At 34.1% G+C, this 27,793-nt stretch overlaps 1 protein-coding gene across 2 annotated transcripts; it reads right to left on the bottom strand.

Annotated features, from left to right (window-relative positions):
* Positions 1 to 361: 361 nt before the first annotated feature.
* Positions 362 to 27,793, bottom strand: LOC102805882 (transient receptor potential cation channel subfamily M member 2-like). Of its 2 annotated transcripts, none has more exons than XM_085494997.1 (25): positions 27,680 to 27,793; positions 24,140 to 24,290; positions 23,548 to 23,608; positions 23,336 to 23,449; positions 22,675 to 22,837; positions 22,256 to 22,371; positions 16,655 to 16,853; positions 15,825 to 15,969; positions 15,375 to 15,510; positions 14,652 to 14,726; positions 14,411 to 14,542; positions 13,517 to 13,585; positions 12,751 to 12,961; positions 12,058 to 12,157; positions 11,530 to 11,761; positions 11,115 to 11,261; positions 10,277 to 10,420; positions 9,125 to 9,379; positions 8,757 to 8,931; positions 7,326 to 7,470; positions 6,995 to 7,155; positions 6,288 to 6,311; positions 1,915 to 2,026; positions 1,629 to 1,703; positions 362 to 1,065 (listed from the first exon to the last, which is right to left on the bottom strand). In XM_085494997.1, the coding sequence occupies exons 2-25, from the start codon at positions 24,271 to 24,273 to the stop codon at positions 978 to 980; spliced, it is 3,213 nt and encodes a 1,070-aa protein (XP_085351123.1). In that variant the 5' UTR covers positions 24,274 to 24,290; positions 27,680 to 27,793; the 3' UTR covers positions 362 to 977. The 2 variants fall into 2 exon arrangements, with proteins under 2 accessions (XP_085351123.1, XP_085351124.1); XM_085494998.1 differs by having other exon boundaries at positions 15,375 to 15,495.

The following is a 27,793-nucleotide window of genomic DNA, read 5'->3' as shown; positions in this document are numbered from 1 at the left end:
TATATAATAATTTATATATAATAATGTTGTATATTGTTAAACATTTTACAATTAAGTATAGCAAAGTTTTTTTGTGCTAAACTGTATTGTATTTTTTTTAGTTCATAACAAATAAAGTTGTAGGCGGATGTAGTGGTTTTGGCCATTCTATATCAGATGTGGCAGATCAATCAGCGCATTGACCGATGCTGGTAATGGTGTGGAAATATTAGAAGGTGCAATAGAATAACTTTGGATACTGATCACATTTATTACGACGCCTTAGGTGGCTATAGATTTTATTCAGGTAACGTTTCGGTGTAGATGGTGTAAAAACCTTTATCAAACATACAGAAAAAATACATTACAACAGTCACTCTACTTACACGAAAAAATATCAAGGTCTTTATTGTCAAATATAGTAGTACAATTAGATAGTATTTCATCAAAATATATGAAATAGAAAGTACATATCGGCAAAACTGAAAATGCAATTTAATAGCGGAGTTTGGCTTGGGCAGGGTTTGTACTGGTTAAAAATTTACTGAAACTGCATAACGATAGGTGTGATGCTATATTAGAACAAAGATGGTTGATAGAAACTGTAAATAGTGTAGGGGTGGGTTTGTCACAATAGATGTTAACCCTTCAAATACATTGAGATAAAGATAATTACACATAAATCAGAACCTCATTATTCATCATTCAATCTATTTTATATTGAATTGTACATGATATTGCAACAAATTGTTGTTTTCATACGATTATGTTGTGGACTATATATCCCAAAATTACATGACGCACAGGTCAATGTGGTACGAGTAATGGTTAATATATTAATGTTGTAAATAAAATTAACCAAGAAGAGTAATTTATTTAGCAATTAAAACATATTCTAACAAAATATTGTCACTAATATACAAAACCTCCGACAAAAGATATTGAAGACAATGAAATAAAATCATTTATGAAACATTCTCGTCATACGATTTAAAAAATTACACATGCGGTTCATTATTCATTACTATCTGTTCGTCTTTCTTGCCCGCTACCATTTCTTTAATGTCCTCGAACATTTTATCAAGCCTATGTAGAAGATAGTAACAAATAAAGCGATTGAGTCACGTATTTTGAGCATTTTGTCACCTGCAAATAGTTTATGCGCTTTTGAGACAATACAGTAGTGCCTGGTTTATAAACTATCTTTCTCTTAAATGTTGATGTTGAAAGTCGACTTTGAAAATAAAGATAAACATATACTGCTATTCAATACAAAGAAGATCTTCGTGTTCAATGCATGCTCCGTCTACCAAAGTCTGGTAACAACTGTAATACTATTTTAATATTTACCAAGACGTTGTAGTTCTTACTATCATGAATATATTGTACACACTGATAATGTTTCATATAAACATGTATTTTCATGATTATTACTGATTTTGTCTCAACAACAAGCCACAATTTCTTCTTTCCTTGAAAACGATTATTAACAAGTATTAACAGTATTGATAAATTTGGATCATAAAGAAAATAAAACATTATGTATAGTATAGTCGTTTATTTTTAAGCACCTACATTCCACTGAAATCTTTGCAATGGATTTATGGTACGAATAATCTTAACAATGCAATATTTTGTTTTGTTCTTACCTGTCATCGGTATAGCGTATTATCAAACCGAGAGCATCATTTACATTCTTCGATTTTTTCACACGTGTAAAAAACCTAATAAAGTACAATATACTACCAATTATATTGCCAATATATAGTTTAGTGTGCGCAGAAATTGGGGTCGAGCGATTATGGAAATGACTCCATGCTATAAATGAGTTTAATAACAGGATTGATTGAGTACAATTTCTCAAGAAATAGAGTAGAAACTTGTTAGGGGTATTGTTACCTTTATAATGAATAGAATAACTAATGATATAATTACCTTTGTCCAGCGGAAGACGTAGTTTTCATCGTTAACTTTTTATTGTACTCATCAGTGCACTGTTTTTCAAACTTGTTAAGTCGAACATTTTCTTCATGGCTAAGATGACGTTCTGCAATTGTTTAATTTGAAAAATCAAAACTTTATAAAAACATCCATTAACCTGGTGAGCGTTTTAATGCTCATTTAGCAATTCACCGGGATATCTGATACATTCTTATACATCGGCTTCCTGGTGAGCCTGCCACGTTTAATTAAAATATAGCTACATTGTAGAAATTCTCGAATTCCAGGCTCGAATTTCTGGCTGTAGTTAAATAATTGTTTCAAACCTTTGCCTCATAGTTGTGACGAGCTGTTTAGGACACCCTTTGTAATTTTATTAGTATTTATCCATTACTAAAACCAAGTATTCCACCTCTACTTTCAATATGCCTGCAACGCTATGTGGCCGGAATTGATTGGCCTGGGGTCACACTGTCAGGGAAACCCCTATTCGGGCCTCCTCTCGACGATGTGTAACTCAGTCAATAACAGTTACAGTAAGCACAATCTTGGATCTAGACTCTACTAGTTTGCTAACACTCCCCATTTATGCCGGAAATTCGTGTCACATATTTTGGCGCCAAGGTCTAACATTATTTGTGCTAGACAGGCAGAGCCGGTTGTTCAACTGTAATGTTATTGATGTCATTGTATATTCAAGTATCGTATTAAAAATGTAAACCCACACGATTTGACAATGAATGTACAGTGCCAATGGATTAACAATATAATGCACCCTCTACAGGCAGCATACCCACCGTCACTATAATACACAAGAGTATGCACAACTGTAATATCAAGGCCAGCCACCCATTCTATACACCATGTCAGAATGTTTACCAGTGGCAACAACAACGCACTACCACCATGACAGTCAAAGCCATATTCCATCAATTCAGCCTGCCTGTAGTGCTAAAGCCATGGGTTGAACCACATTAGGTCATCATATTTACGATATTGCAACATTTGCCCGTAAACTCGGTGATGCATTTGCCCAATGGCCAACAGTTCGTGGAGGGCATAAATGATGCTGACATCTACAATAGAGCCAAAGCAAATGACATTCCAAAGTTTACAACCAGAACTCAGACAAATAGCCAGAGAGAAGAGAACCATACCTACTGCATAAGAGTCTGCCACAAAATAGTCACTACATGGATAAAAGCCCGACTATTTGCAATCATGCAGAGGTTACATCTCTACTACACAAGATAGTCTGAACGCAGCAATCCTGAATGTCAATCTGCGCCCGGCAAAGTAGACAAACCAGTTTCAAGCACTCGGTTATATAGTGCTGATATAGTTTGCCGTCGATAGGGACAATTTGAAGACATTGTGATTGGAAGTCGTAATACCAAAGCACCAAAGGAAGGTAACAAGCCTTTCAATTTGACTATTTGCGGGTGTCGCTAGAGTTTAAAACAACATGGAGTGCTGAGCCAGTGCAACAACACTGTATCAAAATTCAACGGCGTAAATTTGTCTATTTGATATGTTCAGTGCAAACAACGGACATTCACAATGTGCTGTCGTTATATACTGATCTTAAGGAAATAATATATCAAATTGCTTGATTTTTACTTTCATTGTAAATTGACGACAAAGGAAAACATCAATACTGTTCCTGTTGAGGGTCACTTTAAGGTTCATGATTTTGTTTCTAGAACCTTTTCCAGGGCGTAATCCCGTTTGTCCTTTGTGGAATTTCCTCGTTACGCAGATCATAGTGCAAAGCTTGTGATCGTCTCTACATTCTTCCTTCAATACTCAAGACCCCATTATTTCCGTGTCTTTTACTAGCATGATGTTATTTCTTGGCTTGCTTAATTTCTTCAAGAATTGGTGGTGGTTCATTCGTTCTTTGCCAGTGAGTTTTTAATGATACAAGTTCTTCATTTTCTAGAGTTTTAACAGCAATCTTCACTATCAGAGTATCGTAAATCGTCACCATTGATTGAATCTAAAAGTTGGCTGGTATTTCTTGACACCTTTATATGAATCCTTCGTAGGGTTTAGGAACAGTTTCTTTCTATTTTGTGACACTTGTTCTGCAGTATTTGTTCAATTGGAATTCTGCTGATTACAGATTGTTTTCTCTAACCTGTCCTTTGTTCAACTTCTTGTAATGTCTCATCTGAAACCTATTTGTTGGGTTCCCTTTTCTTATTGCTGATGGTTTCTTAAACAATTTTTAACATGATATTTACCCACTTCGAAAGTGTGTCTGAGAACAAAATACTCTTGATTACAAATGTTACGTAATTGTTTTTTTTTATAAAGTCTATAGTGAAAATATTTGTTTTCATGAACAACGAATTCGTTTAATGTCACGGTACATATGCATGCATGACATACATGGAAATTGTTTATGCTCAACGTAAATTATATAGTGGATATATTAAAACTTGCACATCATTTTATAGATGGATATATACCGTTCCCGATACATGTAAGTACAAAAGCATATGCCATATACCGTTAACGTAATGATGTGTGTGTCATTTCAGTTTTAACATAAAACTGCTTGTGTATTTGCATTTATGTTTCTTCCATCCGAAATCAATCAGCAGTTATTTAGAAGTATGCATTCTAAACGCAATGGTTACGTACGGTTTTACATCTTACTGAGAAAGAACATTCCCTCAACTTGATTATGATAATACCTCAACAATCCTAGACTAGATTCCATCCTAGACGAATACCACCGTCTCAGCAGAAGGCTGGTGCCAGCTGAAATCAGGTATACAATCCATGCCTAAATTGGGCATTCACGGATGAGTTCGCACCTTCAATGGATTGACAGCCAATAACCACCTCGTCTATTTACAGACAACTGCAAAGTTGTCACACAACAGGGCATCATTGGGTGTCAGATGGCAGGAAAACCAAATATTAAACAGATTTGAACAGTAGGACTATGATGATAATGAGCAATGGGACAGGCTTTATTATTATTATTTATCCATTACCAAAAGCCATGGATTGAGCGTACCACAACGGGACGAAATAATTTTAGATACACTTATATAGAACAGAGAAGTCTAGCTCTGTTCTATTTTCAATACTCCTGCAAAGGTATGCGGCCGGAAGTGATTTACCCGGAGTCACGTTGTTAGGAAAATCCCTTACCCGAAGCTCTTTATACTCGAAGGCGTACAACTCATGAGTCGTGCAACTCAGTCAATGAAATTTATACTGTATCTAGAATCTATTATTTTACTGAAATGTTGCTGGAATCCGTGTCACATTTGCAAAAACACATTGAACGAAAGGGAATAGTGTGTTTTTATTCTCTATTTTAACTAGGCATTCAAATTACATATATCCGAGGTTGTGAACATTTACTCTTCAACTTAAATATTATGTTTGATGTACTAGTAAAATTTCAGTGAAAACAATGCAACATTTGGTTCAGCATGTTCTAGCACACAAGCTCACAGAAACGGAATGAAAATGGAATGAATGTAAATATAATCTGTACATTGCAAAAAATGTGTACTTGACTCAGTTGTTACGAAAATACGATACGTTTGTGATATAATTAACTTATGCTTAATGTACTTAATATTGATGTTGTTATACGTTCATTGCATTTTACTGAGACCCCTTTATGACTATGGAAACGTGTACAATATATTTATTTTTTTCCAATATATACTACACATTAAACCATATGATTTATCAGTTTGTGACCAATCGATTTAAAAATGTTGTTGCTGTTAATCTATCAACCAAACGATATGGGCAACCATAATATTTTAATGCGCTTCGTGTGCAATCAATACTAGCATATTTTGATGACAGTATTAGTGGTTGAAAAGTAGTTGTAAATAGTTCATATTGCCTTTTTGTAAATTTAATATTGCTGCAGAAAAACGAGACAAGCTTTCAAAACACATTTCTACGACTGTGACTATAATGATGATTTGAATTTGAATATACATGTATACAAATGCATGTAGAAAAACAATATTCCGACCAAATTAAGTTATTTCCCAAAAATGAACTCGGATCAATTATTTTGCTATTTTTCGTGAAAATTCAAAAATAGCGGCAAAATTTCGACATAAAATATTTTGTTCGTAAGAAATTCCGAACATAAATACAACGTGTTTGCCATCGAAATGAAGGCATGTTAGGCTATCTTTTAGGTTGGTAGCTCATACACCAACATCAATACGACAAATTTATGTTAGTGCCTAATGTAAAAGTCATAGAAAAAGAAATAATCCTAATGATTACATGAACGTAAATTCCTTATTAAATAGGCAACATAATGGAAAGCATAACTTTAAAATGAACAAATAAACACATTTTGAGGAACTTACGTAGTGGATGCAACTTTTTTATTTCTGAAAAGTAAACACAAATTAATGAAATAAGTCTAACGAAAATGAAAATCAATAGTTATTAATATGTATAATGGAACTTTATTGCCATTAATAATGAAAAAAAAATTAATACAGAAATAAATACAGAAATACAGAAATAAATACAAAAATAAATACAGAAATACAGAAATACAGAAATACAGAAAGAAAGAAAGAAGGAAAGAAAGAAAGAAAGAAAGAAAGAAAGAAAGAAAGAAAGAAAGAAAGAAAGAAAGAAAGAAATACAGAAAGAAAGAAAGAAAGAAAAAAAGAAAGAAAGAAACACCAGAAAGAAAGAAAGAAAGAAAGAAAGAAAGAAAGAAAGAAAGAAAGAAAGAAAGAAAGAAAGAAAGAAAGAAAGAAAGAAAGAAAGAAAAAAAGACCAGAAACACCAGAAGGAAAGAAAGAAAGAAAGAAAGAAAGAAAGAAAGAAAGAAAGAAAGAAAGAAAGAAAGAAAGAAAGAAAGAAAGAAAGAAAGAAAGAAAGAAAGAGAAAGAAAGAAAGAAAGAAACACCAGAAACACCAGAAAGAAAGAAAGAAAGAAAGAAAGAAAGAAAGAAAGAAAGAAAGAAAGAAAGAAGAAAGAAAGAAAGAAAGAAAGAATGCTATTGCTTTAGTAACAATAATAGTTTTTCTTCAAGTTTGAAATATTTTGTTAACTTACCGTGTATACATCGGGAGGGATAAACAATAAATTCATATGCAACAGCAAATATGACTAGTGGAGCAGGAAATGGCGGTTTTTCAATGTACTCCTTGATCAGATCATAGCGATGAAAATACCAGAGAGTTCTGGAGTTCTCTAAAACTGTTTGTATTGAGTAGCTGCATTTAAAATATAACGATGAACACATTGTTCATTACCTAAAAATTGTGATACATGAAGACTTAATGTATTTGGGTCAGTGTTAAAGTGACGTATTTGTTAGATATGTGATGTATGGACGATGCATCGGCACAAGTGCAAATTTAAACTCTTTACCTGAAATCCTTACCTGAAAATTGCGATAATAAGATTGATCAGCAAAATATTGGAAAATAACATATACACGGCTGTTAGTACTGGTACAATCCAGGTATAACTAGGACAAGTGTCAATGAGCCTTGGGTCATCACCACAAGTTTCACTGTTCACTAAACCTAATAAAAATGAGAACAAAATGAACTGAGCATTTTATTATAAACGTGAGAAACACTTTGAGTGTTCGTTCTATGTACCTTTGCATTTATTTAATGTATTAGACAACAAAATACTTTAGGCAGCCCATATTTGCTTGCAGCAACTAGCCATACTTTGTTGGTGTTTTGCTTCATTAACCTTGCGAACATTTCTACTTATATTATGATGCGGGAAAATCATTGCTCCATTGAACAACGTCATGACAATTTACGAGGTGATAAGTAATTTATGACCGATATATAGGAATGAGAAGCCTACCTGCTAGGTTGTTTATTATGGGTGAGAATACCGCCAAAATTAGCTTGGTGTCATTATTCGAACATTTTTTAGTTGTTTGGTCTTTATTTGGAAACTTGTTTGGTTATTAATTGGTCATTATTCGGTTATTTGGTATTTATTTAAACATTATTTTGCGCTTATTTCATTATTGTGTTATTACTGCAGCATCGTATTGCTATTGTTTCATTATTTCAACTTTATTTCTCAATTATTTCATTATTGTGTAATTGCTACAATATTATTTTGTCATTGTTTCATTATGTTATAATTATGTCGTTATTTAGACATTATCTTGACATTCAATTGTCATAAGATTCGGTTATTTTCCCGCTAATTTTGGCGGTATTCTCACCCCATAGTTTATTAGCAAATTACACAATTAAAAGTTTACACATTATTGACAAGAGGGTAAATGTTGTGCAAGCACGATGAATACCAGTAATAACTAGGAAAGTACTTAAGTTGGTGAATTCCAAAACAAAAGTGCTAATTCCAGCTTATCAAAAATTGTAACTTCACGTTTCAAGCACTACATCAACTACTTCTACATACAAAAAAATCAAGCCATCCACAACTTTATTCGCAACAATATCCGTCAAGCTAATCGCTGTGTTCCATAATATGTGGCAAATTTAATATGACTCACATTGTACTTCAAGAAGAATGAAATAATAGTAGTTATACAGTAAGAATATTTAAAAAAGCTTGCAATGAACCAACAAATGCCTTAGAAAATACAGAGCGTATATACAGACTATATTTTTCCGTTTTCGATCATTTCATTTTAACTCTACACTACATTAGAATCAGTGTATATTGTGGATTCCATGAAGAATACTATCGAGTTTTTAAGGTGTTTGTAATATTCAGCAAAACAGTAGTCACAACTGCGTTTTATAGAATCCGAGCTTTATCAACATCTAATAATGCGTAAATGAAACAAATATTGTAGATTTCGTACACTGACCTTCAACTTCGTCCAGAAATATTTCTCCGTATAACTGCCAATATGGTTTATATAGTGCTTTCACAAATACCAATGGACTTGAGTCCAAGTTTGGATATAGTATACCCTCTATAGCAATACCGAAGCTTAGGATGAACACAGCCAATATCAGCATAAATGAAAGAAGGTCCTTTAACTGAACAAAGAATATATTATTACACTCGATTATGCAGAAATGAACGCATATTTCAGTTTCTCTGTAATAAATATTATAATAAAATGAACAACCCGTACTCTTTGTATTATTAGTCAACATACAATCGGTGTTACATCATCTAAAAATCTTGCTTTGAATGCGAACAAATTGATTCTAAGAATGAACAACTTACCATTTCATATATCATTATAATCTTAGGCCCAATATGCTTATGTACTAGTCCCATTTGCAAAAGCCGGAAATAAAATAACATCAGCGATAAACAGTAGAAGATTCTTGCAAATGTGAACTTGTCATTCGGGAGTACAAAACGAAGGGAAACAGCTAAAGTGAATGAGACAAACATGGAACAATCCAGGATATTCCATCCCTCAGAAATCCATTCTTCTAACATATGACGAGCACTCTGTGCATCGCGTATAACTAACTGAAAAAATAAAAATTTAGTTATTTTCACCAGAACAACGGTAGATGGGAAACCGACGTGTTACGTAGTTACGATTTGAAATGAAGACTGAAAAGTGTACTGTGTACTGATGTGTTCAATTAACTTGAATACATTGCAGATTTCCCAATGTGAGTATCGCTTTAATGGATTCATAATCATTTTGCCACTTTACCTGAAGGGTTAGTTATTTTCTGACGCGTTTGACGGACCCACTGTAAAGTGTTTTTACAGATGATAACGTTTGTTAACTGTCCCTTCACCAGCTATGTGTTGTTTTCTTGGGCAGCTAGGTGGGAATAACTTTCTTACAAAAAAATGAACATTTGTTCAAATGTTTCGGGTTGTATTTCATAAATATTTATGTATGCATTGATTTCTTTGTCGTTTTTTAACATTGCTCTGCTTACTCACTGTTTTGTCAAGTTGGTTAAAAACAAACACAAAAAAGGTGCACAATGGGAAGCCATATTAAAACACATCAGCTACACCAAATAACTATTATTTAACAAAACGGTTTTATTACTTTTTTGTTGCATGGGCGTCACTAGTACAAATAGTTTGCCAAATTTTGTCAACATTATAAATTCTGATTTTAATGAAACATTGTGGTTCAATCGTATTTTAAAATGGATTCAAGTTATTGGTTGGGAACTAATATTGATGTTCATCCTATATTGGTACTGCACATTGTTGTATATATCTAATACCGTGTGCGTGGTTATGCATAGCACCAAATATATGAGCTAGCAAGTAATTACTATATATTTTATATAAAATTTCATAATTCTTGAAAAAATGCAGATCGCAATAAAATCAAGACATTCACTTGCTAATAATGTACGGCGTCATAAAAACATTCCTATCAAGTAGATTTACCTGTCTGATTTCTTCTACAAACAGTGTACACACCCAAGCAATTACAATCCATTCTTTGATACTTGGAGAATTTGGTTCAGATACGGGTCGTAGGTCAGTCAAAATAAACCAACTAAATACACCCAATAAAATCAAATATGATATCTAAGAATAAGAACGTAGGGTTTATTGTCATTAATATATCTATGTTATTATTAGTTTACATATATTGTTGCTGAATGTGAATATGATTCAATAACTTCACACGACCTTAGATACGTTTCTGGGTAGCAAGTGATAGAAACTGAATATGTGCTTCAGTCTAATGGAATATGTAATTTACAATTTCCGCTCATACGCCAGCAGTGTATGTTACGCTCGATTTAAAAAAAAATGAATGCTGGTTAGCCACCCTTTTCTATGAATACCACAAGGGTTACATGGGTCGCTATTGTGCTTGCGTGTATTCACTCTAATAAGGTAAAATAAGAAAAACAAATGAAATGTTTATTCAATGATTTTTTTTACTCAGGCAGACAGTTTTATTTAGTAGAATACGTGCGCGTGCACGCAACGCTTCCTAATATTTTTGTTCTGATTGATACACGGAAATTTGCCATCTTTGTAACACATTGTATTGAGTCCACACATACAACTTACATTGTATTTATTTTCATTAACGTCGACGTACCGGGCAGCCTATGTTTCTGTTATAAGTGCAAGTCCCTCATCCAATGAAAACTCACACAAGTGACACGCGCATTCTTGCAATATGACTCAGCGACGACACACACACGATTGTTCACACCTGGCTAAAACTATCAGATCAATATCGAAACAGTAAATAAGTGTAACTTACACAGTTGTAGGCAAATTTGGTGATTGGTGAAGTAAAAAAACACTTCAACTTCCACATGACAGGATATCGATATTTTCTTTCTGTCTTTTCACCAGTGATTGTGATTCCGAAAACGAATATAATCGGAAAGAGTAGTGCCAGAAAGAACTGTGGAAAAACAGTTATTGTTATTGTGGTACCGTTACACAAAATATACTATTTGTTTCCCTTTCCCTCTCCCCTGTCAACGTTGACACACAATAAAACAGCTATGCATTTGGACTGTAATAATAGTTCAAACTTATTTTCGAATTATGATTATATTTCATAATAATAATGAACATAAATCACGACTTAAATTTTAACGTTATGTTCTCGTGATTACAAAACTTTGTGACATTACAGTGAGAATATGTAATACAGTAGCTTGTCTCGCCTTAATCCACTGAAAAGTGGTGTTTATAACTAATTTTCCTTTCCAATTGCTTTGCAAAAATACTTGACAACACTCATGCTCCACGAATCGCATCTGCTTGGAGACGTTGGCAATCGACAAGCAAGTAGTGTTATTCCACTGTTTTAGCTTGCGGACAAGCCCATCCTCTGATAACTGTCTTTTCGTACTGTAACATGTGTCTAAAACTCCAATAGCCAGGTCTTGAAAGTCACTAATAAGTGGAAAAATATGCGACACATTTATTTAAATAAACGTACAGTGAATTTCAATGTATTAAACGGTGCTTCAACTTATAATGCTGGTAAGTTTCATCATACCGTTCACCAATACTATGAGGGACAGATGCATAGGGATCATACACAATGTGAAATATACATCAAGTTCAAGTTAAAAAGGTAAAATTGTACCTATTATAATAATTATATAGTAAGGCCTGGCAAATATTACAGAATAAAAGACATGTTCACAAGAAATATGCATTGCAACCTCACATAGCATTCTACTTACTTAGCATTTTGCAACAGAATTTTACTTAGAGCATGTTCCTCAATATCATCGGCAGTTTCAGCCAAAGCGGTTAACATTCTGCTAGCAATTAGTGCTGCCCCTGAAACAAATACAGTTAAACTACTATAATGTATAATGTTATTCTGATACATAAATGGTTGAATCGAGTGACATCATGAATTCTTTTTATGTGATCTTCGAACATCTTAATTGGATTTGTTGATCCGGTTTTCTGTGCGTTTGAAAAGCATACAATGAATAGGTTACTTGTCATTGTTAATCAATTGATCGCCTCATTTGTCAACTAATTTTATTTTTGAGCTATTACATTTAAATTAGCACTAATTTTAAAATCAATTCACGTATTGGCATTTACATATTCCATGACAAAGTCTTCATTAGACTTCCGTGAAACACATCTTCTTCTTACGCGGGTAAGTTGAAATTTAGAAATATTCTGTAGTCACCTTAGCTGATATGTAAAATGGCCAGATATACTCAAATAATCCCCACACAAAAGATGTGAAACCACTGCACTGTCAAGGTATTTTCAGGATTATCCTTTGCTATATTATTATATTATCAGTGTGTCTGCATTGTACCATGCATATCACTCTAATTGTTATTTTGTAGTAGTGACAAATCAAATGTGAATACATATACATTGAACTGCCAGTATTCAGAGATACTCACCAATATTTCCATTATCTAATTCTTTCCAGAAACATAGGGCCATCCGTTGCCGATTCATTATCAAGGCCCAAAGAAATAAATCAGTTTCGGGGAGATCAGAAAGTTTGTTGTCCTTATATAGATCCTTATTTATATCATGTACAAGTTTCTTCATCACATTTCTCAAAGGCGTCAATCTATTATCTCTACTACCTGTACTGTTACTGAATATCTAATGAACAAGAATAATGTGGATATTAATAATAAGGATTAATAATATATTATATAGATCATTATACTATTAAAATATGACAATGTATATACTAGTTAACGTTGTTTAATTCCACTTTCTGACTAGAGTAAATTGTTATTAATATTATCACATTCAAAGCCATATTCTTTGTTGCTTATTCTATCAAAATATGTATGTTGTATATGATAGGTTTAATGTAAAAAATGATATGTAAATTTTAACCGATTTAATGGTCACAATTTTCATAGCGAATTCACACTCTGTTCAAACTCGAAATTAGAAAATAAATGGTAACTGTATTTTAAAATGTTCATGGAAGTGTGGTTAAGCACCTCCATTTAACAGTGGTAAGGTAAATATTAATTAAAATTTGCTCATGGTTTAATTCTGAATTTTAAATCCTGAAATGGCAGATTAATTAACCAGTAGTCAAGTAGTTTACCAGTCTGAGAAAAAAATCGATATCATTACTTCGAAAGATGGTTACTAAAATCATTTAAAGTTTTGGTAAAACTATTACAAATATAGACTTACCTTATAACGCTCTCTTAGAATACGTCTTGTGCTAAAACGAGCATTATTCTTTTCATTTGAATCTAAAGACTTGAAGAAATGACATAAGCATATATTTAGGCATTGTGTGATTTGTTTAGTATTATTTCCGTTATCTAATGATGTAAACGTAGGGTACCAATATGAATCATTTGTATTTATGTAAATCACTCATGTTAAGTCATCAATAAACACTATATATTCATTGTTTAGAAAATTGGTGACGTCATTAACAATGCTGAATACTACAGTTACAATAATAAGGATTTGGGTGACAAAGTTTTAGTCCCCATAACCAAAGACTGCACAATTGTACATTACATAAATGAGCTCAAATTTTCACAGTAAACTTGAAAACGGGTAATTACAGTATTTATTACGTAAAAAACAGCAAATGACGATACTGTATGGCGTGAAAGTTTGAGCGTTTCAAAGTTTCTTACTTGCTGAGCTGTTTGGGCAAGCCTGGACCCAATGCAAGTAGAGTTTTCTTGTTAAAACAACATTTGCTCCAAAATAGTTCTTATTCATTTTGTTATGACAGATGACTTTATTTGTCATATGTTTTGTACGTGTGTCATTAATTACGCTTATTGTATCGTATTTTAGTTATGATTCTAACATTCACAGCTTAGTTGTGTATGTTCCTCTTAAAACACATTCAACAACTTGTTATTAAACATCATTGCCATTGTCACACTCACTTGACTCAAATTGACGTAAACGAAAACAGTCTGCTCGATGAAACGTTATATTATTGCTATAATGTGACAACGCAGTGAGTTTTTAACTGCAATAAAACACAATTTTATGACTGCAATAAAATAACGTAATTTTGAAACGACTTTCAGTTTACTGCTATAATTTAATACTTACCTTTTTATACAATGTAACAAGGCGTTCGGGAGTCAAAAACTTTTTCAAATTTAATCCATCTTTCAGAAAGTGCTCAACTTTTTCCACTGAATTAGATACAAGTCTTGATTCCAATTTTGGGAAGTCTTTTTCCTGTGAGGAAAATATAGAATGAAAAAATATCTTTGAACCGCCATGTTTCAATAATTATAATAATAGTATCAATAATAATAATAATAATAATAATAATATAATAACTTACTTTAGCTATTGCGTCATCAATGGCAGATGATATATTTTCGCTATCAATGTCATTCTTTAATTGAAAGGACGTTAACTGTACAAGGGAATAATTGTACAAACGTTAGTAGTAGGCGTGGTGATATGTAATTCGCAATAGGGCAAGAGACGACGACGTTAAGCTGTATATAAGTCGATGTCAGGACAGTTTGATTAGAGAAAAGAATGTCAGTGATAACAGTTTGTTTATATGTACATTTTATAAAAAGGAAGTGCTAATGACACAAAAATGACGTGGCGGAGTAAGCTTAAATTTGAAGCTAAGTGCGAATAGCACAACAAAACAAATGTGGTATTTAGGCCATTACACGGTATTTAACAGTATTGCTCAGATCTTGAAGCATAATTTCCTCTACTAACTTATCTTTTCACTTACTTTGGAAGAAACCTTGTAAAATGTCTGTCTACAACAGAAATATCGGCGGTTGTGTTGATATTTTAGTTTGTAGTTAGACGAGGACAAATAAACAAAATAAAATATAGCAGTAGCGCTAGTAGTATTTAGTGAGACCCTCCGTATATTTTACATTTTGTTAATGAAATGTGAGCGTAAAACAATCAAGTACGTAATACAATGCAATTTATGTTGCCATAGCAACATAGATTGTTTGTCGAAATTAAGATATCATGTGATTACCTTGATTTACATCAAATTTACATATTACAAATTAAAATATAACCTTACATTAGTCTTGTATTCTTGTATATCATTCACCATTTCTTTAATTTTGTCGTTTTCTTCTTTGTTTTCAATTCCTCTTTTCTCTTCTATTATTTGCCCAATTGTTGCTTCATCACATGAACCCCTACCGTAATACAAACTTCATAATGAGTAAATTGTAAGTAAACAAATTATTAGAATTAACTATTGTACGAAAGTATGTAATGAAAAGAAATAAACAGCATAAACCAAAAAAACATGCATGAGCGTTGAGAAATGGGGATCGATATAATTAGTTATCCGGGCAATCATGATGCATTGCAAGCAAAAATTCAACTGCAAAAAATAATTATTTTGACTGAATGAAACTCACAAAATATCTAAATAACATTAGATTGTGTTTAGATATTATGATTCGGGTGACAACTCGAGTTTAGCAGAATAATCATATTAATAACATAATGTTAAACTCACTCATTTTGTAGGGTACGAGCAACTATGTCAGCTATCCCTCCACTTCCCTCAACAACAATGGCTGGTGTATGTTCACTTGCATGGTATAACAACCTATGTAATGTACTGCAATCTCCATTCACGACAATCAGTACAAGTGGAATCTCTAGGCAAACATTTTTTAGATTAAAATATTAATTGAGTTGATATAATTTGTTTTAAAGCATTTCAGCATCTATATACCAGTTCAAATATTAAATAATTAATTGTTGTATTTATGATTACAGAATATAAGTAATCATGTAAGAAAAAAAATCGCATTATTGGTTCGACCATGCGCTATTTTCGTTGTTAGCTATGAATGACCACTTTATCGCTGTCAAATCCCACCGTCATTATGGACATAAGTGTTATATACAGAATGATATAAATAATTATAAATGTTTAACGATTAGAATATGACGGAACGCTATTGAATCTTCCAGACGTTTGTGGGATATGACAGCTTGTATTTATTACATTGTCACGCCAACAACTTCCATACTCCACAAACGTCAATGAGGCTATAGCGTTCAGTTATTGTTACAAATGTTCTTGGACTTTACACAAATTGCCAGGAATGTCGTAACAACTTCATTTCCATATGAGTGCGCGTTATTATTAATTTTGAAATTCGGTTGAAGAGCCGATGGAAACCTCTTAAGAGAAAATAGCACAAACTCAAACATGAGACAATCCTGAACAACAAGTTTTCGACAGTTTTTTTTATTGTGATTGCTAGGCGGTAAAAACTACCGGATGTTCGAACCCGAGAATAAAATACAATAACCAGAGAATTACAAATCGCTCACGTTTTAAGTCACCAGGTCTATTAACCTCTATTTTTTCACGCTTACTCGGGTGGTATTTTACATCACCATCACCATCATCATCATCATCATCATCGTCATCATCATCAACGAGAATAAAATGTGTATGGTTCTCATCCAGTTTTACGCCACTGTCTTGGATTTGACCACCTTCATATTTTGCTGGCCACTGCCCAGTTCCCTTGAGAAAAAGACCGTTTAATTATAGCTAACTTGACGTAAAGGTCAAGTGACATGGTATTATCTGTTGTAAAATGTCATTCATCAGCCATCGTTGCATTTATTTATTGTGAGGTAGGTTAATTTTCACAAACACAAAACACATTGGACATTTTTACCAGCATAACCACATAATTGGACATATTTATTTCATTATTATCAAATAAACCAATGGCCAGACGTACTACAAAATATTAAATTGATCGGTTCAGGCACTCGTGTACGGCAACCATTTCAACAATTTATTTACATTTTGAAAATCCATTACTATTTTATAATCCATTTTTAATAACTATTCGTGGTTCTGACATCGATTATTAAAACCACACACGTTTATGTGATCTGTTTTCATTTTCGAAATCAGTTGTTAAAATCCATTTTCATTTTTAAATTCAATTTCATTTTTAAAATCCATTTTCGTTTTTAAAATCCGTTTTTATTTCTAAAATTCATTTACGTTTTTTTCTTTGAAGCAAATTTTCCATCAGAATTTACTTTTTTAATTTTTTTAATTTTAATTGTTGTTTCTCGTCTATTAACTTTTAACATAATAATTTTAATGAGATTCCCATTGAGATTCGTTTTTCGATATCATTTCAACTTTCAGTTTCAATTTGACCTGTGATCACGAAAAATGCATTGGACGTTACAGAGAAAGTCTAAAAATGAAGCGAAGAACCCTCTATCGACCCTAAAACACTGCGAAATCACCGTGAAAGAATGCTCATTCGTCGATTGTGCACTCTGTCGACAGAATGAAAAAAAATATTTGCTTTGAAAAAAAACAAACAGAGAAGGATAACTCGTCATTTGCAGAACGATCGCCTGTGAATAGCGCTAGATGCTATTTGTCAATAATGAAGATGGTGAAGAGCTTCTCTACTATAAACGGGGCATGATTTAAATCTCGTAAGAGCACTTTCGACCAACATGCCTGAATCAACATGTTCACTAACTGTGGTCACATTGGTACTGTGCTGTAACGTGGCAGCCATGGTCAGAGGAGCGCTCACAGCCCTCTTCTCCAGTCCCTGCTCATATGATAGCATACTATAAGCGTCTTTATTATTCCATTGAATCTGGCATTCCTGCAAACAAACTATTAGACCTAAATTTAAAGTGAACTAATCTATTAAATTGTGGAAAGTAAAGAACCGAAATTAAACAATATTTGCTATTATGCGGCTAGTTGCTGCGTAATGTTTGTTAACTAGCAGATTCGACTATGTCTCAGGAAACACTGAGTTGAGTCCTGTGATACATATCTCTTAATGCATACATGGCTATGATATGCATCTACAAATACCCATTCAGTCCCACTGGAATACAACAATATACACACACTTTATCCACAGAATAATCAGTGGTTGGGAACTAAATGCAGTTAGTGCAGAAAAATAAATTCAAAAAATAAATTTGTTTGGTGTTTACGTTGTAGATTCACAACTCGCGACTCGAAAATGTGTATCCTTGATTATACATCGTAAACGATCTTTATTACTGTGAATATTTCACTAGCCCTTGCATATTTTCAAACTCGATTTGCTTGAGCCAATTGGTCATTGCGAATGGCGCATGCGCATTTTGTTTTTGCGAGGAAGTATGGAGTTGCCGCCATGAGGTATCATTTATAACAATTAGAGGTTATAAACGGCACGCGAGGGTATTTGGTAATTAGCATATTTGGGGTAAATAATCACCGAGCGCAGCGAGGTGATTATTTCCCACCAAATATGCTAATTTCCCCCTGAGAGCTCTTATATCCGCTACCAAATACCCGAGCGTACCTTTTATCATCTTGAATTTTCAAGGTGAATGTTCCGGCGAAGCACTCCACTATCACCTTGAAGTATTTCATTGGGACTATGTGTATGTGACAATGCCCTCACGGTTTAGAATCAGTTTACCAACAGCCAATCATATTGCTTCTTTCTACAACGCGCTTGGAAAGCTCTCAAAATCTTCAAGGCGGGCAAAGTCACGAGACGCGCACCACTCTACCATGTATTTCTATGGGCTCTGTGCGAGCCGGTGAAAATAGCTAAAATCGAGGAAACAGCACAAACATAAATTTGAAGAAATCCTAAACAACCAAATTTAAATATGTTGCATATGTAGGGATAATCTTGTTACACTGTTCAGGGGGTGTCAACAACCGTCCCAAAATACCGTTTTCTGCCAGGCGGTGAAAATGCCTGACCTGAGAATGAATGTCGCTGCGCACAGTGGAAGCTTTTTTGGCTTGGATGTCGAGGCAATACAGCGACGACGTCCATACATCATGCAACTCACAGATATTCAGACCAAAGCTATTCAAACTATATACTTAGTGCCGAGTCTGATGTGTTTGTTTTTTGTCGCACTGGAAATAGTAAATCCTTATGTTATTATGGTTTACCGGTCTTTCGACCATCGAGCGTGGTAATAGTGTTGTCGCCACTGCTGAGTATTATAGAAGAATAGGTGTTATATTTCAAAGCTCATGATGTCACTGCAACATATATTGGCAGAAATGACGCCAAAGACATCGGAAACGCAAAGCTCCAAGCGCTTACTGGCAGTCATTGTAACAAAGCTTTCTATTGGTCGGTAAACTTTTTATCGCGCAACCACGTGACATACACGGTTATGAATAGAATTACCGCACGGTGTTGTAGAGGGAGGAATGTCCGAACGGAGCAACACCGTGCAGGCGGACGATGACCTTTTATAACCTCAGCGAAGAGCCGGTGAAAATTCGAGAAAACACAGGAACTCAACTTTGAAGTAATCCCGAACAATCAAATTTATATACGTTACACACGCAGGGGGTAATCTTGTTACACTGTTCAGGAGAGTCTCAACAACTATCCCGAAGTACCGTTTTCAGAGAGTTTTCGGCCTTTGTTTTCACCGTAATGGTTGCCATGCGGTGAAAATGCCCGGATGTCCACCCCCGAGAATAGAAATCACTCCGAGACACGTTCGCACAATCATGTAATTCCAAGATAAAATGATAAAACAGATTATTATAAAATTGCAAATGCTCAAGTTTATTACTTAAAGTACATCGTCAAAAAATAGAAAAGGTTTATACAAATAACAGAAAAAATATACACATGAATCGACATTATAAATATCGCGGATTAATACATTAACATTTGTTAAGAGTGGTAAACTTGAACATGGTGGTTTGAAATTTTCAAGTTGTCGTTTTTGAGGATTTTAGTCTGGTTTTGGAGAAATATAATTGCAAGTATACACATATACAGAACCTCCGAAATTGCAGTTTTGAACAGGTTTTCTGTGGCGACTGAGCTTGAGCATACCGTTTCACTTGTGGATACATTCTCTGACACTACTTGAGCCATGCCCGATGTTAACGGCCGAACGACATTGGAACTGGGGGCCATCGGAAGGTCATTTTTACCACGCTCATCGACGGTAGGAACACTAACTTTTGACATTAAAATGTCACTATATTGACGTTTTTGTTCACTAGAACTGTCGCTACAGTAACTCCTGATACACTATTAATTCCGTTGGCCACTTAAAATAATTATTATCCGTGTTGGTATTCCAGCGTCGTGCTGTATTCTTTCCCGTCTCTAGCCCTGATATTTCAATATTTTTGTCAGCTTTTGCACTTCCACAATTTCGAAGGCTGGGTCAATTTTCCGTTCAGAACACCACACTATACAAAAAAAAACCACATGATTTTAGTACGGAAATAGGGTCATCATGGGGTCAAACGTTCAACCCATTGTTTACAAACAACGACAATGGCGGCGTTCGCCGGTGCAATCTATAATTACGATAAGTTTTTTTTTTTTTAATTTTGACATTTATCACACTTACATTTGAGTAATTACACACCCCATTTTGTGGAGGCGTTAGTGTTCACCTCATTTTTCTTTGCTGCCAAGTTTTCGACCATTTTTTCAGAAAATTCAGGGAATTTTTGCCCTTCGGCAGATACCGGCATCTGTTGATCTGGCTCGTTATTACCGCCGGCGTTCTGTTGCTCCCATTCAATTGTAGCTTGAAGAAGTTCTTAATCAGTAGCGTCAATTTCATCCAGCTGGTCCCATTTGAAATTGAGATCAAAATTGATCTGAGGCTTGTCGTCTGACACAATTACTATGTGCTGAAGATTCCGCTAGTGACTTGCAGACGACAATATTTATCATATTTCAATCCAGTTTATTCCAGTTTTTGTTTTATTAATTATTCATGAAACAGAGCCCGAGTCATGTATTGCCAGATATAAACTCTGGCTTCAGTCAATCAAATGGCTAGATTCACACTGGTCATTTTATAATAGCCGCTTATTATGCCCGGATGTGTTGGGGATATCCCTTGTCTGAAGCTATTCCAGACGCACAATACAAACGATGGGACTTGTCATATAAACTTCTATAAAACATTTGGAAAATGGAAAATATAATAAAATAATTCAAAATTGTAATGAGTACAAAAAGTTTAGCTATTCCAGCAGCAAATTATATGAAAAAACAGCTTTAGTATCAGACAGCCACTTCACAATTGATTTTTCACTTTCTAATTTAATATCACCTTATGACTAATTTTACACGTTTTTATCATGTCTGCTGTTATTTCCCAAGCCTCTTGCATCTTGTTTAATTTCTGACGTTTTATTCATGTAAACAAATATAATGAGAAACAAGTTAGGAACAGTCGAAGTAATGACCGTTGGTGCTTTGTTACAGTTAGCGACGCATTTTGATTCAGGCATGCTGGTCGAAAGTGTTATTGTGGGTTCCGAATCATGCCCCGTTGATAGTTAGAAAAAAACTGAATCGCTATTGACAAATAACATTTTTGCGCGATTCACGGTCTGCATATGACGAATTTTTCTTCTGTGCCGCCATTTTTCGGAGCACTCAATATTTGTTTCAATTTGTCTACAGAGGGCGCATTCGATGAAGGTGCTTCGATTCCTCCAAATGCGAAGGCGTCAAATGGAATGGCTTCAAATGACTGACCACAGAATGCGATGACGTCAAATGGCATAACGCATTGTGAAATTGCAAAACAAATGCTCAAATCTCGTATTGTTGAATGTCATGACGCATTGTGGAATTGCAATACAAATGCTCGAATCCCGTATTGTGAATTTGCAATACAAATACTCGAATCTCGCATTGTGGAATTGCAATGCAAATACTCGAATCTCGCATTGTGGAATGGCATAACGCATTGTGGACATGCACTATAAATACTCAAATCTCGCATCATAGCATGGCAGGTTGATGCGTCAAATGGCATGACATACCATTGCATGGCATATTCTAATTTTGGCAGGAATACGGTGCCATAAACAACTATTTCGTTAGAAGTTACCTGTGATAATAACATACTCACATCAGTCCCCTCAAGACATTGCTTTCCAGACAAAATAGACCATTTTGCAATCCCTAGTAAATATATATATCCACAATTTTCCAAAGCCAGTGATCCATCAGTTATGATCCAAGCATCTGTACAATAAACACAATATTGAAGACGACATATCGAGTGTAATTGCAACACAAAAATACTTCAAACAAAAGTGTGAACATTTTATTGTCAATTAGTTTCACAGTCACGTTGACGTATTATAAGACATCTGGAGAAAATTTGGCTGAAATATGTTAACAATAAGTTCTATTTTTTCAGAACATTCCCCAAATACACATTTGCCGGAAAAATTGAAATCATATTTCTTGTTCAAAGAATTAGAGTGATTATAAAACCAAGTATAACAATGTGGCACAGTTAAATAAAAAAACACATTAACTCACGATTTTCTCTTGCTGTCTCAACTAACGCTTTCAGCAATGTTGTGTTTTTAGAATCTGATTCTCCAGATATCGAAATAAGCAATTTGGGGGTGTCCATTTGCCATATTTCAGTCATTAGCTTCCACATAAGTTCATCTTTAGTTCCACTGTGAACACGAATATACTACAGCAAAAAACATTCATTAAAAACAGATTCATTAAAATTTATATTGGAGTTGAATGTTTACGGTATACGGTGCTCATGCAAACTGAATGTGCATCATGTGACTAAATATTTTGAATCCAATGGCTATTCATATCATATTTCATCCAACTAAGAACTCTAAACGTAACACTGACACGTAATCTAGATTTCAAAGTAATAGTAAATATTGCCCATAGATTTGTCACAAATAATAGATGTTGAATTAAAAGAGGACAGTAGAATGATTCGAATGCATTCTACAAAATGCTCGATTCATCCTGGCTAAGAATTTGGTGGACACGACTGAACATTCGTGTTCAATTCAGCAACCCTCGTCTAGTCGTGGCTATACAACTTTGTATTTTTTATTATATTTGCGTCCCCCCTCTCATGACAAATGACATACTTTTGATGTATTCAAATATCTAAAAAGAATATCATGTTTTAACATACAAAACACATGCGTATTGTACTCACCAACGAATTTGTTCTGTCTTCATCAAATTCAATTTCTCCATATGATTTTGTCACTTTTGTCTTGTTCTGCCTGATTTGATTTTCTTTTATAAATTCAGTAAATAATTCTTGGGTCTGTTGAAATGAAAAAAAAATAACCAGAAACTTCTTGAATTTGAAATGCGACAGCTCCTTTGTACATTTAAACGTCACCCAAAAAACATTTTACTTACATCATTCTGCCATATATAATACAAATGATTGTCATCGGTTTCATCATCTGACCTCTCATATCTATATTGTCGATACAAAATTGGGTTATTAGTTAGTGTCCTAAAATCGCACTGACAAGGGAAGCATTGTAGTTACAGACGATGTAACTTATTATTTGGCGTTACAATTACAGGAGTGTGTAGAATTGATGTGATATTTACCCAACTTTTTCACTGAGTATGTTTATGTCGATATTTTACATGCTATTTTTATTGTGAACTACTGTATTGTAGCTGGATTTAAAATGCATTATGGGTGTTTTGTTTATTATTTTTATATTTTATATGTACAGAAATATTGTCTATACATTTCTATAAATGCTCTACCGAGTATTGTCACTTTTCGTGCACAAATGTATCAACACAGTGAACTATTGTTTTTTGTCATCCTGATTTTTTTATATGGAAACAATTTTCCAAATCCAAATAAATAAATAAATAAATAAATAAATAAATAAATAAATAAATAAATAAATAAATAAATAAATAAATAAATAAATAAATAAATAAATAAATAAATAAATAAATAAATAAGTATAAAAAGAATACTTACTGAGATTCCTCGTCATTCTCGTCTTCTGAAGACTCTTCGACCGGTGTGGCTACAGATCCTGCTGAGTCCTCGTCTTCGTTTTCCATTTCTGTATCCTGCCCGGGTGTAACTTTATTTGTGTGCAGCTGCAGCATTTCGTATGCTTTTGCAACTAACAAATAATAGTATGGAAACGATGTGTTGTAGTACAAGACGAAGTAAATATTTGTAGAAAATAAAAATGTAATAACAACTAGTCCCTGTTAAGTATTAGCTGTATTAAAGTTAACACAGATTATAGATTGTGTTACATAGAAACTTTGAACTGAATTTGACTATATCTTACAGAATAAATAGCATGAAAGAAAAACGCAGCCATTCGGGTATTGTTGTTCAAATATCCCCAAAAGAAACGTGGCTTGCACCGTAACCATAATATGTGAGATAAAAATACCCTATTCAACTTTGAAATAAATCAGGCCATATCGCACTGTTCAGCTCCAAGAACGGTTTCGGACATGATACAGAATGATACTTTACGTTTTTTTTAACAAAATGGCCACCATTTTGACAAATTTGATTAAATTTCAAGACAAAACATTGTTGTTATGTTACCTTGGAGTATACTACCTATGTACAAACTTTCAAGTGAATCAAGCCATATCTTTCAGAGAAATTGGCAGAAAAGGAAAACAAAAAAAAATGGACGCCAGTTGGCCATTTTGGTCCAAATTGACGTGCACCTATGACCCAATATGCATGATCATCATACGATAATTTATTGAAATCGCCCTGTTCATCCCTGAGAAACAGTTCCGGACACGTTAAAAACTGTGATCTTAAGATAATAAACAAAATGACCGTCATTTCGACAAATTTGATCAAATCTCAAATCAAAACATCGTCTTTGTGTTATCTTGAAGTATAGTACCTATATACAAACTTTGAACTAAATATGACCGTATCTTATGGAGGAATCAGCACAAAAACGAAAAAACAACAACAAAATGACCGCCAGTCGGCCATCTTGGACCGAATCTCGAAAAAAAGTGATGTGCACCTATAACCCAATATGCATGATCACCATACACAGTTTGATTGAAATCACCCTGTTCAGCCCCGAAAAACACTTTCAGACACGTTTAAATATCAGAATTTAGCACATTTGAGGGACAAAATGGCTGCCAGTCAGGCATATTTAATCAAATCATAACGAAAATTGGCGTGCATATGTCATCATACATTGTGTGTATGGCAAGTTTGAACGGGATCAGTCAAAGGGTGTCCGAGAATTGGCTCCGGACGTACACACAGGCGCACGGACACACGGACGCACGGAACCCAAATCTGAACGGGGACTAATAAAATATCAAGCATAAATGTTAACAAATTCGAATTCACGACAAGCTCTAATTATGGACGAGAATACAATAGTCTATTTTTTTCGGATTGGTGTAATTTGATTACGTTCCGCTTATAAACCATTCATCTATTAATTAATTAATAGATTACTACGGTGGATAAAAACGTGAATTTCTTGCATTTTAGATTTAGATTAAAAATTACAGTAATATTTGAATTCCTTCTATGTCTGGTTAGTGGTAATCAAACAACTTTCACAGTAATCATGTGAACTGCTGAAACCTTTTTACACTCGAAGCAGTATAAAGCGCTAGTCCCAAATACATCTCTCCGATGTGTTGACTCACTGGAATAATGCCAAGACGACGATGAAAGCGTTACGTGTTGGGTGACTTTAGTCCATGGCAAAATACATAATAGAAAGCATTCACGAATGGTGTATTACAATGGGTGATTGTGTGTCCAAGGTGTAGTTACAAATTCCACGAACTCAAGCACGTTGTCATGAAAACGACGCAATAACAAAGAAAATACACAACAGCGGAGAATGTGATACTGGATGCCATTGTACATGATATGTATTATGCGCTAATGTACAAGTAGACTACCAAATTCGATGAACCAAATTCATTAAGAATTATAACCAGTTTAAATATAGTACTACTGCAAAGTGACTGCTTTCTGTTTCTGACACGTTTCGTTTTTTGCAGTAGAGATCGAGTTGACGATACTGTAATATATATGATAGTATCACTGAATTTCAACTTTCATAAAATTTACAAGATCGAGAAACATACATATCAGTTATTTGATATATATCACCAATACAAACCAGCCTACCAACCATCAATGCAGAGAACACAAAACATATTAGATACACTCACCGATTTACAGCTGTTCCACCTAATTTGCAACGACTGACTAAACTGTGACTAAGCAGCTTACACACATCAACACAGACGCCTAATATATCACCTAAAATATCATCGCGATCGCATAAAAGCCAAACTTAACTAAGCAGTTCTTTATTGTGTTGTCTACTGTCTATTTTCGTCACCGTGAAAATCATAAGGCTTCGTATACTCAAGTAATAACTCCCCGCCGAAGGCAGGTATAAAACGAGATATTGCAAAATTCACAACATATATGCACGAGCCGCTATTTTGTCAGCAAGAATTCGAACGCCACTACGAGACTCCGGTTGTCATTGGTTGCATACATTTTTTTCTTTGCCTCGTAGTTTTTTTGTTTTTTGTTTTTGCATTTGTTCGTCATTCATTCCCTCAACTTCATCTACTTTGTCACCAGTTAAATATAAAGACCATGTTTTCTTTGTTTGAGGTTCGCAAACTATTTCGAAGCCACAACACGGGGAACACAGCATTCTATCGTTCGTTTAGGCACCGTCCATCACGGTGTTGAGGGACGTTGGTTTAGGTTTGTGGGGCGAACGACGATCAACCAACGACCGACGCTCATAACTTGGATTCTGACATTAACAAAAAGCAATATTATGGTTATATAATTTTTCAGATATTTTTAATTCGGTAATTATTCCAATATTTTTCTAAAATTCAACCACTATATTACCCTGAAAATAAAATACCGTATTAAACGTGTAGTAAATTAATGTTGCAGAACCACTTTGTTTAGCTGTACATTACCAGCACACAAAATTTGCATATGCAATTAATAGTATATTTAAGCAATAACCCCTCGAAGGCGGGTATCCCACGGGATATTGCACAACTCTTGACACATTTGCACGAGCCGCAGGCAATTTTGTGCAATATGCCCGAAAGCGGGTATACCACGTGACATTGAACGTTTCACGACATTATCAGCCAATATACCATTAATTGCATATGCAAATTTTGTGGAATAACACCAACAATATACTTGTATAATATAATATACAAATAATGTTCATTACAATTGCTCTTCGGTAAATACAATGAATAAAGTGAAATGAAATCTTGCAATGAAACCTTACGTTGTTCTATTAATTGCGCCATCTAGCAACAAACCGCATAAATAAGTGTTCATATATCGCATCACAACAAACGAATGATAAAATGAAATGTGAGAGAACACACACGCATACACACACACATATATATGTATATAGAAAGTTAGTCGATTATTCCAGGTGAAAGTGCTCGATACTAAACGATGAGTTTATAGAGCAGAGTTACTTACGTGGACTGAGAAATTAAGACACGACTACATGAGTAAAGTTTACTCTACAGTACTGTTTCGTAAGGTACATGTAGTACCTCACTCACCAGGAGTTAAGACTTTATTAAATAAACC

Source organism: Saccoglossus kowalevskii, chromosome 21 (genome assembly GCF_978046115.1).
Source record: "Saccoglossus kowalevskii chromosome 21, keSacKowa6.1, whole genome shotgun sequence".
Taxonomy (NCBI): domain Eukaryota; kingdom Metazoa; phylum Hemichordata; class Enteropneusta; family Harrimaniidae; genus Saccoglossus; species Saccoglossus kowalevskii.
Note: the sequence above shows the minus strand (reverse complement) of the source record. Positions and strands in the feature narration are given on the sequence as shown.

What these genes read in the sequence shown, in the direction of transcription:
- LOC102805882 (XM_085494997.1), bottom strand. Translation starts at nt 24,273, where the DNA reads ATGCTGCAGCTGCACACAAATAAAGTTACACCCGGGCAGGATACAGAA. An exon ending in TACAAGAATACAAGACTAAT is followed by an intron (nt 14,727 to 15,374) that starts GTAAGGTTATAT and finishes TCCCTTGTACAG; the next exon opens with TTAACGTCCTTTCAATTAAA. An exon ending in TTGTTACATTGTATAAAAAG is followed by an intron (nt 13,586 to 14,410) that starts GTAAGTATTAAA and finishes CATTTCTTCAAG; the next exon opens with TCTTTAGATTCAAATGAAAA.